Here is a 17,095-nt window from a genome sequence, read left to right as displayed (position 1 = left end):
CACTAGCTCCACGCAAACAAAAGGGTATCATTACAAAAACAAACGCCCGCTCTGTTTAAACCCTCGTAATTACATCCCCATCCCCTTCTTCCTCCCCCCCATACCCATAAAGCACCTCACAAACCCCCGCCAGCGGCACATCCATCACCGCATCCGTCCCCTCATTCCAAACCTCCCTCCAATCCAACCCCCCATGCTGCCCCCCTCCCCCCTCCTCATCCCTATTACTCCTCCCCGACCCCTTCCTCCTATGCCCCTGCCCCCTATCCCTCCCCCGCTTCCCAACAGCCCTTATCCTCCCCCGACTATCCACAACCGCCACCTGCGCCGCCTCATCAACCACGGTCTCTATGCTACCCATCGGCAACGTCAATATCTCCACATTATACGCCGCCAACGCCACGTATATATACACCAGCAACATGACGATAAAACTCGGCACCGCCAACGACCACCACCGGTTAGGGTAGTAGTATATCCCCAACGCGTGCAGAAACGGCGACGGGAGGTAGCTCCAGAGCAGGTAAAAGAGGAACAGGAGGCTGGAGAAGAGATACAGCACGAAGCCGTAGTATTCATACGTCGGCACTTTTGGCCTCGCCCTAGGTAGTGGTTCGGCGTGTTCGTCGTCCGAGGCATCGGGGGTTGTTGGTCTGGAGGGTCGCAACAGGGATGTTAAAGAGGGAGATGGGGGTAGGGGTGTTGGCGGACGGCCGTAGAACGGGGGCGCGAAGGTGTGTTGCGAAAAGGGGGCCGCAGGGGGGAAAGAATTTGGGTTGCCGTCGTCTTCGTCGTCGTCGTCTTCTTCTGATAGGTCTGACTCGGAGAGGTATTCGCCTTCGTAGTCGGAGCCTGGGTGGGAGGTGGCGGAGGGGGAGGTTGAGCCATTGTTGTGGTCGTGATTGTGGTTGTGGTGTTGATGTCGACTGCCGCTGCCGTTGTTGGAGTCGGAAGAGTCGTTGTGGGAGGGTGAGTCGGAGAGGGGAGGCGCGTCCTCTTCGACTTCTTCTTCGGATGTTATCGACATTCTGACGGCATGTGGAGGGACTGAAATGCTGTGGGGCGTGTTTGTTGCAAGATAGAAAGGCGAGATCTAGAATTGAGATCAGGAGCTGGGCGGATTGTTAAGAGCGCCAAGACTCTGGGCCGCCCCACTGATCTGCACATGGGTAACGTAAGTTACAGCAGCGTGTATCCAATACGGTATTTTACCCCCTTTTCTTCAAACCAACAGGCTGGTATTAAATCCATAATATATACAGCTAAATGCCTGATATCACCCACCAAGTCTCCCCAAGTCTTCTACCCGTCAATAGGACATCTATACTCATTTTCCTTTACCTGCCCATCCTTCGCCAACAGCTCCTCCAAGCAGCTCTTGTGGTAAATATGTCTACACGCAAGCAAGACCAACGGCCCCAACGGTGGCTGCTCCCTCCTCCTAGGAGCCCCAGCCTCATCAGACCGTCCCTCTCGGGGATCCTGAGCTGTCTGAACATCGCCATCACCGACCGCCCCATCTTCCTGTCTTAACCTGGGACTAGGTGCCTTTCCTTTCCCTTTGCCCTTGCCAACATAAGCCTCTTCCTCGTCACCACCTGTCCCATCCTCACCGACATCACCATTCGGTGACATCAGGGCCTTTCTCAATTTCCTCTTCTTCTCTTCCACCGTTTGCTTCTCCTCCCAAGCTTCAAACACATTTCCAGCCACCCCCGGACCCCACACTCTCCGACGGCAAGCCTCGCAGGTTGAGCCTCGTGGTCGCCATCCTCGCTGCCGGAGCGCGACCGCCTCGTTGACACTGACGAACAAACTCCGTTCAAGAAGCCGGTTGGACAGCCGCAGGATCGACTCTTCATACGCATACGCCGCAAAAATGGACGACAAGACGGAGCGAAGGTCGGCCAAGTTGGGAGAGGAGGCAGCCGCACGTGTGAGGAACGCCCTGAGGATTCGGAGAAAGGACAGGTTGCTGCCCATGCCGGCAGTTGTGGTCGAGGAAGGTGATGGGGTTGAAGTACATGTGAGCAGTGCGGTAAAAGTGTTTTGCACCAGAGAGCGGAGAAGAGTGGTGATTTTGTCGTTATCGCCTAATGGTAGATTGGGCTTCTCGTTCTCGGAGGGAGTTTCTGCCGGAGACAACCGGAGGGCCGTAGAGATCTGCTTGGTGATCCACACCGCGATATCAATCAGATCAAGCCAGAGAGCCTCATCAGAAGACAGTGCATCGTCAAGAGTAGGCTTCTGCCGTCGACGACCAGCATTGGCTTCCCGCACAGTCTCCGTCTGTCCCTGGCAAAGCCAGATGCCGACTAGGATGTACCTCCTCAAGGCCTCCATCAACTCCTCGACAGACTGGTGAAGCTGCTCAGTGGTCGATTCAGGTTCAGAACCTGCAAGCAGACCCTGGAGAGCAGATTCTAGTGTTTCGAGGTGCTTAACCAACCGACCCATTGCCTCCTGAGCCTGACCTTCCTTGGCCATAAGTATGACAGCCGCGTCAATCACGCCTGTCTCCTCCATCGTTGGAAGCAAGTTTTCAAGCCGTAGATTGGTAGACTGAACCAGCCCAACATAGTCAGACACATGTGCTGGATCAAATCTGCACATCAGCCGCAGATACTGCTCAACCATATCCCGATCTGGTGACCCAGTACGACGTTGTTCAGTCTGTGGCTCCAGGATGGCCTTGAGATACGAATATTGCAGTCCCGGTTGCTCACCAGATGCTTGAAGGACGTCATGATGCAGCTCGGGCGCAACCTTTGCAATGGTTTTGGCTGCCATGGGAGGGTCGATCTCGACAAACTGAGCCGCGTGCCGTTTGATGACTTGGTGAACATCCTGTATTTGCCGCCGTGTAAGGCCCGCTTGCGGTCGTAAGCAGACCTCAATGCAGCTAAACACAGCTTCTTGGTCTTCGGGATCGTCAAAATAAGTCTCAATGAGTTTCCCATACTGCTTGTCGTTCTTGTAGATGCGCTTCAAAATGCGATAGAATCCAGCTTCCTTGAAAAGGGGAATCAAGTCATTGACATCTGGTGGATGGTATACCGAAAGCAGGTATTCCGCACTCAGCTGAGCATCCTCGGCCAGGTCTCGGCCGGGAAACTTGCAGAGTCCCGCGAGCACTTTGGTAAGAGTTGAGCCTGGAAACAGCAGATATTGTGGGTATTTGGGGAGGTTTCTCGCAATAAACATGTCAAGGTAGATCGTGTCGGTCGTTTCGTAGTCGGTCGAGTTCATGATCTCCATCAGGATGGAGACAATGTACTGTCTGTCTACAGTCAACCCGAAGATTTGCTCTTCTGGTAGATCTCGTGGTCGGCTGCCGGTTGCCGCCTGCTTCTCGGGCGAATCGTTGAGGAAGGAATCTTCAAACGCTTCATTGAGGGCACTCAGAAAGCTGGGCGCATCAAAGTTAAGGATCAATCGTAGGTAGGGAAACGACGGCTCCTGCGACTGAGAAGGCTTCGTGAGGAGTCGCTTGTTGCTGCCCTTAGGCCAAGTAATGCTTTTGCCAGAAAAGAGTAGCCAATAAAGCTCAGCCTTTGCCCTCTGCGCGATCTCTTCTGACAGGGCCTCACCAGTCGGGTACACCCGTCCCGTGAGGACATATGAAAGATATGGGAAAATCTTAAGGGCATTGACCCCATAAACATCATCCTCGATCGGGTTTGCTGAGCCTGAATATCGGCCGTTTTGCATCAATGGTACCAATAAAGCCAGCAAATCGAGGAGGGGCGTAATGAAATCTTGAAGGGCTTGATTCCAGACATATAGGAGGGCGTCGTAAAGGCTATGTTGTTTGCAAAGTAGGGTGATTTGGTCCAAATCGAGAGTCGCGGTGTTCAGATGACATATCAGTTCCTCCAGGCGGCTTTCGAGCCCTTTGCTCACAAAGTGGGTGACCATGCCTTTGACCACAACTGGAGGGACCGTCGTAATAGATCCATCGAGGATGTATGGCTCCAAAGTCTCAAGGAAAATGCCTTCGACCTCGGCATCTTCGTACCATTCCCACATCTCGTCAAAGACGAAGTCCTCGTCCCCGACGCTTTGGCAAGCCACAAAGCAGGTTTCGGCCAGCTCTTGCAGATGAGCGTCTGTAACGCTGTCTTTCCGCTTCTGTCTCTGCCCAAATGCATACTTGAGCGAGGCGCTCATGATTTCCATCAGCTTGTCCTGGACCATAGAGTGTCTGAGTTTTGCATCTTCTGGAAGTCCGACGGTGAGCTTATTAGCATCACCTGTGTAGTAGGACGTGGCAAGTTGGATGGCCCCCACATAGTCCCCAGATTCCATCAACGCGATCAAGCGATCAGCCCAGTTGGACAGAGCGCCTATCGAAACATCATTGAATCCCAGGAGAAACAGGCGGCTTTTATACGCCTTGAAACTCATGTAGAACGCGTCAGCAACGACACCATGCATCGAGTCGTCATCTTCATCCAGTTGTTCCACCAGTGGGTTCAGCTGTTTTGAAAAAAGATCTGCATGATAGATGTGCTTGCCCATCAAGTCAAAAGCCTCCGTCATGCGCATGCTTCGATCTTCGAGCACGATCAGCCGTTGGGATATCGTGAGAACCGTCAGAACTGATCTGCTGAGCCACTGGACAGCCGCGATCGATTCCTCACACGTCCATCGGCTCCGTGCTCTGAATTTGAGACTTGGGAGTTTTTCTTTGTCATCTTCTGGTATCTCATCCACATCTAGTACAGTGAGGACATTTGACCAGCAGTACACCAATTTCACTTTGGAAATTTGACTTCCAGTAACAGGGTCCGGCACCTTCAGCTTCACAGCTGGAAACCAAGCTAGGCACCCGGTCATGGCACTGTGTGCTGCAACCTCTTTTGGACGGGCGGATTTGTGTTGAGTTTGCGCGATAGGGGTTGTGGAGACAATGACGAGCAAATAGGGGGTGAGCATCGCCGTGAGGCCCATACCGTCAGTAGCCATCTCGACATTACCAAGGGGACATGAGGAAAACCCTAGTACAGTGCTGGGCTTGAGGGTTTTTCCAACAGGTGGTTTTGAGTCTGGATAGCGCCCGAGAATGCGAGTGGTCTTCACTGTCCTTCCCAGTGCTCCTGTGCCCCGCGTTGCGAGATGTGAAAAGGCCATTCCTCTGTCGTCGGCCGAAACGAGTGCTGTGTGGCGTGTTCCGAGAAATCCTAAGTGAGTGATAGCAACATTGGAGAAATGACCGTCGGCCGTTCTGCGTTGGACTTGTGTTGAGTCCAAATGGGGTATGCTAAGAAACGGTCTCGCCGCTCGGGTGGTGTCCCAGGTAAAGATATTGCCGTTAGAGTGCCCACCAGCTATAGTGCTATGGTCTGCCGAAATGGCAATCGATGTGATAGGACCCGACTCAACAGCTGCCATCCAGTTAGCCCTTGATTTTCGTACCGGAGGAGCGGCTCAAAGCGAACCTTTTGTTCCTGGACCAATGATCAACTTGAGATTTTGGTTATAGTCAAAAACCAGGATTATGCCCTTTGATGTCCCCATCACGATATTTGCTGTGACGGCAAGACAGGTTGGAGTTCCAAAATTTCTCTTTCCTGCCTCCGAGAAAGCCTGGCTATTTAGCTTTCTGAGCTTCGTCCACCTCACAACCTCCCATGGCGGAGACGGCGTCTCTGTTTCACCCGAATCGAGTAGAAACTGACTGCTCACAGACACTGTTCGGCTATGTCCAGCAAGAAAGGCAGGTGAGGACGGTCGGGGAGAGCTTAGGTGTGGCGAGGCAATACGAGATTGGAATCTCTGGTCAAACGGCCTGAAAGATGGCGTTGGGCTCATACCAGGTCGGTGAGCGAAGGAGGGCAAGACACTGCTACCCATCGAGGAAACGACGGAGCCCTGTAGCAACTGTCAGTACCAGTTCCAGACCAAAGCAACTCTTCAAAAACGCACCTGAGCAGACGGAGTATCATCTGGAATTGAAAGGTTGGAACCCATAGGGCTTGCCGCCAACCGCGGTATAGCATCGGTCGACCCATCTTCCGAAGTAGCCTCCTGTGAAGCTCCAACAATTCCACGATAGTGGTTGGGTATGGAAGCAGAGGTATCGACCTCGACAGTGGGTATTGGAACGTCAGCTGGCCGGTTCTCTTCCTCTTCCTCCAGTATGGCGGCATCAGCAACATAGTCTTCGTCACGCTCCCCTCTTATTGTCTCCTCATCGCTAGAGCTCGACCCTAGCCTGTGATCATCTGCTTCTGGGGCCAGTTCTGGAATGTCGGCCATATTGTCTCCCGGGCCATTGCTGCCCTGTGCTTGACTCGAACTCATCTGGCACTGGCTGCTGAATGCATTGCTCCGCAAAGACTCGTAAATGTGTATGTCGCGCAAAAGTATGTACTCGACGCCGAAAGGCTATCACTCGCTTCCTTGGGTAGATTCGATCAGGGTATGGAAGCTTGGCGGGACGACGCCTCGTTGCCTGCGGGGCAGCGCAAAGAATTCTAGGGCTGAGGACAGAAGTTTGAAAAGTTTGTACATTTGGAAGAAGCAGTCTCAATCCTCAGTCCCCCTCTATTCTGTACATGCGAATCAAGAGATGCGGCCCCTCGGAAGGTTGGCGCATTCGACGGGAGCTGGGAACCTTGGAAGTCGTGGAGCAATTGCGCGTGCAGCCCAGCTCCCCGGGCCTCCCAGAGACCCCCCATGTTCAACATCCTTGCTCGAGCTCAGCCACCTGAATTAGTGGTGCTGTCAGCCTTATCGATAAGCTAGCAGCAGTACCCCAACTGGAACCATTTGCATCATCCCCCTGCCTGTCGCGAACTTATTCTCAACTTCAACCAGGCATTGGACCCCATCACAAACAAAGAACTCACTCGTCAACAGTCATATGAGACTGTCATCATGTCTTCCATTGGACCCCAGTTACCACCACATCTTCAAAAGCGCAAGCGCATACCAGAAGACGACGGCCTCCTAGCATCTCCTCCACCCAAAGTCTCGCGACGTGACAACGATGATGAAATACCCCTAGATGACGACTCCGACGATGGGTTTGGTCCCGGCGCACCACCTACCACAAAGCCATCAATAGGACCGTCGCTCCCCCCATCAGAAAATCTATCAAATCCGCTCAATCCCGCCGTCACAAAGCCATCCATCGGTCCCTCCCGTTCACCAGTAGGACCAACCCTCCCACCAACAAACAACGACGAGATCACCCTCGACGACTCCGATTCCGACTCCCCAGGCCCAGCCCTCCCACCCTCATCAAAACCATCCCCTCCACCCCGTCGAGTCCTCGGCCCCGCTCCTCCCCCAGCACCCCTCTCAACTCGCCCAACCACCAACCCCGATTCCGACTCGGACTCAGACGACGACTACTGCCCCGCCCTCCCCGACTCCGTCCCCTCCCGCCCAACCCCCCAGGGTTCCTCCCTATCTGCCTACACGGAACCAGAAACGGCCCCTAAACGCGACTCCTGGATGATAGCCCCTCCAACAGAAACCTCTTACCGCGCCCCAGACCCAACCAAGCTTAAAGCCCGCAAATTCAACACGGGCCCCCGCGCCGTCACAGAATCCAAGTCTTCCTCCGGGGTATCCTCAATATGGACCGAGACCCCTGAGGAAAAGCGTCGTCGCCTCGCCAATGCCGTGCTAGGTAGAGACGACCCATCCAACACCCCTCAACAACCCATCGGTCCATCAGCCGGGCCGTCAAAACGGACGGCGGAGGATGAAGCCAGAATCAAGTCTTATACCGAGCAAACGAGGGGTAAGAGTCTGGTGGAGCAGCACCAGGCTAGGAAGGCTGAAAGAAAGGCAAAGAGTGGGAGTGGGAAGGAAGATGAGGAAGAAGATGACCCGAGCAAGAGGGCTTTTAGCTGGGAGAAGGACATGAAGGTTGGTGGGGTGGTGAGCGGGAAGCAGAAGAGGGAGTTGTTGAACAAGGCGGCGAATTTTGGGGGGAGGTTTCAGAAGGGGAGTTACCTCTGATCGCTTTTAGAGAGAGACAACTTTGACGGAAGGCAGGTTGAGGAAGATGAAAGGGATATGGCGGTTAGCGTTTTTTTATTTCCAACGTGGGCCACGACACCACCATACATTGATGATGGATAGCTATATGAAAGATGGTTTGAAGCATATCACTGGAAGTAGCTTCAAGTTGAGCAGCAGCCCAGAAGGTCTTTTCTGGCCTTCAATTTCAGATGGTATATATACTGGACGATCCACAGCGAGCATAGCAATAGACACCACACAATGATCACATCAACAACAGCTGAACCATTCTTGTTCGCGTGTGCTTCATCTGGTTCAAATTCCACTACATGGCAAGCCCTCCAAAAAGTCCTTTCAGCAACCCCCCTCCCCATTTCGCGAACATATACACGTTGTAACCGCCACCCCCATCCCATCCCATCCCATCCCATCCCATCCAGCTTACATTCCCTTCCCAACCCATGAGCAAAAAAATACAAAACCAAATCCCAAGTAAACTCCATGCTTATCCCTTTCTTCCCTTGTGGTAGAGAGTTGTGAGTCGTGTGTGTCAAGTGTAGCCTCCTATCGCGTTGTCCTTCGAAACAAAAAAGCCAAATATGGTGAGGGGTGCTATGCAAATCCAAATGTGGGGAGGAAAACAAGGGGGACGCAACCCGCAAACAAACATCCCATAATAAACAAACCGACAGTGAAAGCCAGATCGAGAGAAAGAAGAAAAACAGACTAATTGAAAGGTAGAACAGCCAATATCCCAGCCAGCAGATTAGTGCTCAACGCTCTCCTGCTCTTCTCTTCTACCCTCTTCCTGGCGCTCAAATGCCTGAGTCTGTGTCGCCCACTTCGTTACCGGCTAATTTTTCTCTTGATGCCTCAGGGATTACCGCCACTTTATCAGACGCAAGTGCTTGCGAGATAAATTGCAAGAATCCAATAACGAGTCACCTGTACTGGAACTTTTAGAGGCTGGTGAAATGGGCGAATTGTGACTCCCAAGCAGTCGTTATGACGGCATCAGAAAATGACATGTACATGGTGGGAAATACGGGTATCAATAGATGCGGGGAACAGCGATGTCATGAGCACACAGCTCCCCTCCCCTCCAAGATGGGCTGAAGATCATGATCTCTGTACTCCAGCTTCAAGCTGGGATGGTGTCACAGCCGGGTTGGCCCCCGATGCTGGTGGGATAGTCTGGCTGTCGGTGTTTTGCTGCCGCCCTCTTGGAAGTCTCGAAATAGCTGTTCTCATGTTGGAGAACCAACCGCCGCTGCTAGCCTGGCTCTCCGACACTGGAGCAGGACTCGCTGGCGCACGAGTCCTGTTCCCTCGCCTGTTATCGCGAGCACGGGAGGATCGTGTTCGGTTATCATGCCTATGTCTGTTGCTGGCATACATTTCTCTCTCGCTCCGGTTGTCAGAGCCCAGAAGACCAAAGAAGGTGCGCCGTGGCCGATTGGGCATGTTCATCCGGTTCGAGCGCGAATCAACGAGGCTGATGGCGATCACCGTGGCCCCGTCGGGACCCTCGGCGCCTGGAGGTCGTGGCTTAGGAGTGTAATAATCAGCCTTGCACAATGGGCAGCATGCCCTCCTGCTCGTGAGCCACGGGTCCAAGCAAACAGCGTGGAAAGCATGGCCACAAGTCAAGCCGCGCACGTCATCGTCGTCTTCGAGAGTGTCGATGCAAATAGCACACGTGTCTCCCGAGGTCCCCATGCATTCGGGTGGGATGGCAGCATCAATGTGCTCATCATCTTCCTCATCGTCATCATGTGCGCCTTGGGTCGACGCTTTATGGAGAGTTCCGGCATCAGCATCCCGAGCTCCATCATCGCCCCCACCCCGTTCCCTATCCGTGGATATCCTTGGCTGAGGCCCACCTATCGAACTCGAGGTGCTTTCCTTTGAAGCATGTTTTCCGGGCTTCTCGGTCTGGGCAGCCGCCGTCGTTGACTCGGGAGTTGCGGCCGTTTCGTTTTTCGCTGTCGCTTCTGCTGCTGGTGCGGTTGCGCTCGTTGTTGGTCGCTCCTCGGTAGACATGCGCTCCTTATTAGGAAGCTCGGAAATCACACCTTCGGCATCGCGGACACTGTTTGGGCGACTGGGGCTTGAAACACCGCCGCGGGTAGGTAGTCCTTCCTGCGCTCGGCTTGCAACCCACGTCTTGTACTTGAGCATCGGAAATTTTTCGTTGACCTCATCGATGGTCATCAATTTCTTTTCGCGCCGGCGACGATGCGGGCGAGGCATGTTCTCCATGTTGATTGGTTCGCCATCTTCATTCATCCGCATTTGACGGTTACGGGCATTGTATCTGAAGCAGTACTTGACCCCAACGATAATCCTGCCTCTTTGTTAGACACCCATGTTCAAATATTTCTCATCGCCTTTCTCTCCTGCTTACCAGAGATTGGTGAAGACGACACCAAAGCCCAGCGCTACAAAAAACAGCAACGGCGAGGAATTATTACCTCCCGGCGATGGCTGCGGAGACGGACTCGGAGTCGCTTCGGGTGAGGTCGATGATGTGAGAGAGGTCAAAGAGGGTTGGACGGTGGGCGAGTCCGTTGGTGAGTTGGTGATGTCCGTGGTGGGCGATGGGTTGATTGTTGATGACAATGCGGTCGATACCACGGTCTCGGTTGCTTGTCTGGCAACTATCCGAACGCCTTGCAACACCAAGGCAGAATCAATGAAGGCCATCTTGGGAGAGACGGGACGAGACGAGATGATATGAAGGTGAAGGCTCAGTGGCGCTGTGGTGAACTTCAAGGGTGCACGACGGCCATCAGCATCGCAGATTGCTGGCGGCGAGCAGATGCACCCGTGTTGTGGTCGACAGATTACCCCTCGAGGATACAACGGTTCTGCTTCATTCGCGGTCGGAAGCAGAAGTCGGCTCGAGCTGCGTCGAAGGTGAACTCCCTCAAAGGGCCGGCGAACACTGTGTGCTGCGTGCGGATGAGTGGAGAAGGGATACGGTTAATGGCAATCGGGGTGGAAGAGGAAGGGAAGGGTTGGTTGGAGCGAACCGCTATGTTAAAGGATGGAAGCGGAGTCGAGGCGAGAGATGGGCGCTGGGGTTGGGGGGATGTCTCGCTGTTTGAGGCAGGAGAGGGGGGCGGGAGGGCTGTGCTTAATGGTAGACACAGCAAGCTAATCCCAAGTGGGTCGGGTCCTTCGGCGGGGAGGGCAGGGGTGCCGTCGGGTTCCAGGTTCACAAGAGTTGGTGAAAAAGAAGCTGGAACTTGGTCATCCGCTGAATGCGGGAGCAACCTTTTTTCGCCGTTTTGATTCCACAGATTTCAGGTTTGTGGGCCAGTACAGAAGAAACAGAAGAAGACAACTCACGATTCACAGGTTTGATCCGAGCATGGCACAATCTGACATCCATGGACGATTAAGGTACGGAGGATTTCCAAGTGAAACTTTGCAGACTGGTTCAGCTCCAATCCCTCACTTTTGAAAATACCACCTGCTCTAGACCTTTTCCCGGTTATTCGAATTACGGCTTTGCTTCCCGCCTCTACCATTTGACCCCTTCGCTTTGTTCGTCTGAGACGCCCTCATCACCCACGCCTCGGCAGGACGGCTGCGTCCTTTATCTGGTACATCTGGTGGTGGCCATTCTCTTATGAAGGACTATCGGGCAATTCACGCCCTCTCCTCGAAAAGTCTGAGAAGCCCAAATTGCGCTGAATCATGAAAGTCGGAATTGAACTGTCGCCCCCTGCCGGCGTGTGTGCGTTGAATCGTTGATCCAGAGCCCATTCTTCGGCGGTTATAACAGCAGTAAGCGTTCTCGAAGGACACTAACTGTTAGGTGCCGGGGCGCCCGGTTAAGATGTGGCTTGATATCGAGGTATTGCTCCCTGCAATATTATCAGCCAAGTTAGCTGTCGCATTGGACGGCGGCATCACCAAGTCTTGCTGACGACGCAACTGCTGCTCCTTTCCAGCGAGTAGAGTTGTTTCTATCTATTCTGCAAGCAGAAAGACAAGCCAAGGGCCGACGCTGCGCTGCATGATCATGGGCAAAGCCCTCGATACGGGCACTCGATCGGCGCGCCTGAGAAAAGCCACCCGCCCAGTCAGGTAGCGCCAATGGCAGCCGCGACGAATTCTTGGTTTGGACAGTTGGTCTTGGTCTCTTGGTCTTGAGTAGAGGTGGCCGCGGCCAATTTGGCAGCCAAGAACGGGCAGCAATATATTTTCCCTTGGGCGGGCCAGTAACGGGAAACTCGCGTGGGAGATGGCCGTCCGCATGGTCGGATGAACCGCGGCATTTCCGTGTCCATATCCGTCAGTATCGTACAGTAATCGATCTTTTATTCTCAAAGGCGTCTTCCGAGATCGTTGGCGGCACGCTTGGGCTTCGATAGAAAGGCGGAGAGGTGGGGTCTCCACAGCTTCGTTATCTGCCAAGCCGGATCCACTTTTTATCTGCAAAGCCGATCGTCTGATCCCTGCTGACTTGATCTGTCATGGGCGGCTTGGCAATGATGCAGGGAGTGCAAAATCGATGTCATTTCATGAATCTTTTATCTTATTCATCATGATGATTCCAACTATTGCTCTTTATAGCATTTTTTTATAGGAATTTCCTAGAAATGGATACTATTTATCCCCACTATGTCTCAAGATGAACGCCTCACCAGGATGAGGTGGCAAGGCCAGCTGCGGCTGCCCGGTCTCTAGCCGTGGCCCTCGACCACTGCCACCACCTCTCCTGTCCCTTGTGTGAGTGGTGAATACTTCCAGGGTGCAGAAACAATAACAACAAGCACAGTATCGATAATACGCGTCAAGCAGCCAAGTCGTGTTTTTACCGTTTTACCTACATACAGCCCGAACACGTCTGCGGGTGATATATGTACGAGACCGGAGTGTCACGTCGAGCTGCGGGGCATAACGTCAGCATCAAAGAACCCCTCCAAACCCCGAAATGTCTGTGGGAGCGACAAGGATTCAAGAATTTGTCAAACTCCAAGACTAGGGACGGAGAAGTGAAGCCCTACCAGCGGACCACAAGCTACCACCAACAACCTGGAAAGCTTCCGGCTTTTTCACCAGCTTTTTTCACCGCCCCCATCAGCCTTGTAGTAGTGACGGGGCGAAGTGATGCAGGGACGCGTGTGTGTAGTTTTCTTTGTTGCTGGATACGACACCCGATCCCGAGCAAGCCGGCACCGACGTCACCTCCGTCAAGCCGAGAACAGCAAGGCAATTTCTCGGCTTGTCGAAACAGCGAACCTTTTGAAACTTGCACAACCGTGGAGTCAATCGGTTGAAGTTGCACTCGTTGTACCCGGCCGCGTGGTTGACCACGGCCGTTAATGAGACGGTGAAACGGAGCACAAGAAGCGAATCAATCACACATACCTAGGTCGCACTTGAGCTTTACGGCGGCTGTCTAAACAGGCGGTATATCATTAAACTGGCTGGGACTTTGTGTAACTGCCTTCACAGAACTAAACCTTATATACATAGTATGACTATCAGGGACCGTAAAAGCAAAAGACCTATACATCTCAGATCACACCACCATTCGATAGCTCTGCTACCCTCCGCCTGCTCCCGCCGTGCAGGTCGGTAGGTACGTTCAGATGCACGTGCCGCTCTCATGGCCGTTAGCATCCCACCCACATCCAAGATGATCTTCCAATGTCTATCTACATTGCTACTACACTGCCACCTTGCCTTTCGCTCAACACCGAGTTCGGCCTGGGCCTTATCACCTCATCATCACCAAAGTTTACTAATCCATATGGCTCTTCTCGTTTTCACGGGGACATGGTTCAGGACTTTTTTTTGCCTCGCTCGTCAGGGTTATGAGCGATCCCGACAACGATGGTTATGCTGAGCTCATCGATGGTGATTCATTCATCAACTCGAGAAGTGTAGTATCATGTCAGCCAGTCAGGGCTTAGTGGAGTTGGTACCTGGCATTGGAAACAAGGAAATTGGATGAACGTTTCATGAGGAATCGATCAAGCCCATTTCTTGATATTCTTTTAACGCCACTGGTATGTGATATGATTAGGTATCAAGTGTTCATAAAGGGCACCTACCGCGTATCTTAGGGAGCAGAGTTGTAACGCGCATATTTCGCACGAGATATGAAGACCATAAACACATCTCCTTTACATTCCCTTTCGGCCTCAAGATTTGAGAGCATGTTGTATAGGTGTACGTAGGCGGGAGTGTTGAGGAACCTTTTATAGAGTGTTTGTGTCTCAAGATACATTATCGATAGGTGGGTATATGGGTGAGCTCACCTGCATTACCTATCAGGGGGATATACCATAGTAGTTCAGCAACTTTATGGGCGTTCAATCTCATCCGCCACCTTGAGGTTGGCCTATCCGTTATAGTCTCCAACATAACACAAGAGAACCCTAGCCGTCGCCATCATCCCATGTACCTAGTCACCCAGCTAAACAAGCCCATATTCTCATCACCAGAACCGTTCCCATCAGAAAAACTATCTCTCTCCGACACAAGACCACAACTACGCAACAAATATTGGAATGTGGAATCCGCCACACCATCGCACGTACATAGAATCTTTTCCATCTCTCCATATCATACCTCACTTTCAACCCCAAACTGGTCACCCTCTCACATTCACAAAGTTTGCAGACAAACGATGGAACCCCCAACTCACCCAAAACTTCGTCCAACTACCCACCCATCAGCCAACAACCATCTCGACTTCCCTTACCAAAAAAAGACACAACCACCAGGTATGATCACCCAGGATACACAAACAACAACCACCACCACCTTACCCCTATCGACCTCACCTCCATCAGATAACCCACCCCACCACTCACAAACAAGTGCCCTACACATCCATCAAACACACCATCATCTGGACTCCCTCACCAAACCCCCACGTTTTCATTCAGCAAGATGGTCAGGCTTAAGCAAAGAAGCAGTGTCGATTGGCTCTATGTCTACCCAGAACCCCTCTCTCTACAGTACAATTCATAGGTCTCTTCCCCTTCCCTTTCACCCATTCACCCCTCCCCTTGCCATTTTCCTTCTCTTCCTTTTGGCGGACTAGCTTGAAACAGACAAACCACCGAATTATAATACACTGTGATTTTTTTAATCCGCCGGCGTCCCCGTTGTACAAACACCACACTCATCACACAGACACGCCCCTTTCAAGACTGTCGGAGAAGCAAAAAAAACACTATCTGCTCTTCGTACTCCCCATCAGATTTATTTACTTGCTCTCTTTTTTCAACTCAAGGGGGCTGTCTAAAAGTTTCTGCTCATGTCGGCTCTGATTCTGGCGTAGTCAAACAGACCCTCGATGCTGCCGACGGCGCTGATGGCAATGTCCTGATCCCAGATCTTCTTGTTGGCAAACTCCATGACGTCCTTCTCCGTGATGGCATCAATAACGCGCTCGATCTCGCCGGGGCTCATGCGGCGGCCAGTGTTGACGATTTGCCGACCAATATCCTCGGCAACGGCGCTGGTGCCGTCGAGGGACAGGAGGATGGAGGCCTTGAGCTGGGCCTTGGCGCGCTCAACCTCGGCGGGGGTGACGCTGCCGCAGAGGCGGGTCCACTCGCGGAGGGAGAAGTGAACAAGATCATCGACGTTGGCGAGATTGTCGGTGACCATGTAGATGCCCCACAGACTATAGACGTATTAGTATCAAGTCAACCTTCACACACAACATAGCAAAACGGTCCGTACCCAGTGTCGCTATAGCTGGTGGAGAAGCTCATGTAGCTGGTGGCAAGATCATTCTTGTGAACGATGCCGCTGAGCTTGCTGCCCTGGTGAGGAGCGTTGCCAAGAGCCTTGTCATAGTTGCCGACAATAGCCTGGGTGACGAGGGCAGTGAAGTAGTCAGGGTCGTTCCAGCTGACGCCCTCAACGGCAATGGCGATGTTGGCAGTGGGGATAGTGTCGTCGCGGATTCTGACATCGGAGCCGATGAAATCGGCCTTCTTCTTGGACAGGAGGTAGGCGGCGGACTCGGGGCTCTTGGAGGGGAGGCCAGCAAAGTACTTGTCAGCCATCTCGACGAGCTGCTCGTGGGGAACACCACCGGCTCCGACAAGAACCATGCGGTCGGCAGTGTAGTTGTTCTTGATGTAGTTGGTAAGCTCGGTCCTGGTGATGTCACGGATGTTCTCGCGGGGGCCGAGGATAGTGCGGCCGAGGGGTTGTTGCTGGTAAGCGGTGGCGTGCAGGTGATCGAAAACAACTTCCTCCAACTGCTTCTCAACCTCCTCCGACTCACGGAGAATGACATCACGTTCCCGCTCAATAGCCGACTCCTCAAGCTTAGAGTTTTGGAGAATGTCCTGGAGGATATCGACGCACTGAGGAACGTCCTCGTTCAGGGCCCTGGCGAAGTAGACGGTGTTCTCGCGCTACACTCGAGAATTAGCTTCGACGAAGGTATCCGGAATAGAATAGACGGCAACAAACCGAGGTATATGCGTTGAGGTGGGCGCCCATGTTCTCAATTTCAAGCTCCAACTGCTGCTGAGTCCGCTTCGATGTGCCCTGCCCAAGTGTATTCATGTTAGCCGGGAACGGCAGAGGGCGAGCCCGGATTACCGTACCTTGAAGGCCAAGTGCTCGAGGAAGTGGGCAGTGCCGTTGGTCTCGTCGGTCTCGGCGCGGGAGCCGGCATCGATCCACATGCCGACCGTCGAGGTCTGCGCATAGGGAGAGTACTGGGTTGCGACCTGTGGGTTGGGAAAGAGTTGCAGTCAGTATATGAAGCTGTAGCAAGCTCAGGAAGGACCAATTGGCACGACGTCATGGCGGCCAGGCTGTGGACGGGCGGACGGGAGGGCCGGGGGGAAGCTCACAGTCAGGCCATTCTTGAGTGTCGTCGTCTGGGTCTTGAGGGCGGGCGAGTGAGGTGTCGCAAGGCCTCGTCTGACGGGGACAGAAAGACCTCCAGAGCGGCCACGCAGGCCCTGGGCGAGGTTCAGAGCAAGTCTCCGGGACGCCATGGACGCGGATGGGTGTGTGTCGGGGGGGTGGAAGGGCGGTTGAAGAAAATGTCCTCAACCTCAAAAAACAGACTTATGCAGCAGTGATTTTGCCTCACTTCCAAGGCAAGCTCGGG

The 17,095-nt window shown here is 53.2% G+C and overlaps 5 protein-coding genes across 5 annotated transcripts; 1 reads left to right on the top strand and 4 right to left on the bottom strand.

Moving 5' to 3' along the window:
- Positions 1-55: 55 nt before the first annotated feature.
- Positions 56-1,027, bottom strand: QC763_106560 (uncharacterized protein; the record flags this gene model as incomplete). Its single annotated transcript, XM_062907231.1, has 1 exon — positions 56-1,027. One exon carries the CDS (start codon positions 1,025-1,027, stop codon positions 56-58), a length of 972 nt encoding a protein of 323 aa, XP_062770160.1.
- A 275-nt stretch (positions 1,028-1,302) lies between these two features.
- VPS8 (Vacuolar protein sorting-associated protein 8) lies at positions 1,303-6,943 on the bottom strand (the record flags this gene model as incomplete). The annotated part of the gene is made up of 3 exons (XM_062907230.1): positions 5,929-6,943; positions 5,442-5,874; positions 1,303-5,387 (listed from the first exon to the last, which is right to left on the bottom strand). Exons 1-3 carry the CDS (start codon positions 6,304-6,306, stop codon positions 1,303-1,305), a joined length of 4,896 nt encoding a protein of 1,631 aa, XP_062770159.1. The 5' UTR covers positions 6,307-6,943.
- On the top strand, positions 6,883-7,977 carry QC763_106540 (uncharacterized protein; the record flags this gene model as incomplete). The annotated part of the gene is made up of 1 exon (XM_062907229.1): positions 6,883-7,977. The coding sequence occupies one exon, from the start codon at positions 6,883-6,885 to the stop codon at positions 7,975-7,977; it is 1,095 nt and encodes a 364-aa protein (XP_062770158.1).
- A 307-nt stretch (positions 7,978-8,284) lies between these two features.
- Positions 8,285-12,542, bottom strand: QC763_106530 (uncharacterized protein). Its single transcript, XM_062907228.1, has 2 exons — positions 10,388-12,542; positions 8,285-10,327 (listed from the first exon to the last, which is right to left on the bottom strand). Exons 1-2 carry the CDS (start codon positions 10,684-10,686, stop codon positions 9,100-9,102), a joined length of 1,527 nt encoding a protein of 508 aa, XP_062770157.1. The 5' UTR covers positions 10,687-12,542; the 3' UTR covers positions 8,285-9,099.
- Positions 12,543-14,869: 2,327 nt separating this feature from the next.
- Positions 14,870-17,083, bottom strand: MAS1 (Mitochondrial-processing peptidase subunit beta). Its single transcript, XM_062907227.1, has 5 exons — positions 16,833-17,083; positions 16,581-16,706; positions 16,444-16,521; positions 15,700-16,385; positions 14,870-15,640 (listed from the first exon to the last, which is right to left on the bottom strand). The coding sequence occupies exons 1-5, from the start codon at positions 16,977-16,979 to the stop codon at positions 15,253-15,255; spliced, it is 1,425 nt and encodes a 474-aa protein (XP_062770156.1). The 5' UTR covers positions 16,980-17,083; the 3' UTR covers positions 14,870-15,252.
- Positions 17,084-17,095: the final 12 nt, after the last annotated feature.

Source organism: Podospora pseudopauciseta, chromosome 1, assembly GCF_035222475.1.
Source record: "Podospora pseudopauciseta strain CBS 411.78 chromosome 1, whole genome shotgun sequence".
Lineage (NCBI taxonomy): Eukaryota > Fungi > Ascomycota > Sordariomycetes > Sordariales > Podosporaceae > Podospora > Podospora pseudopauciseta.
The sequence above is the reverse complement of the archived record's forward strand: the minus strand, read 5'-3'. Positions and strand labels throughout refer to the sequence as shown.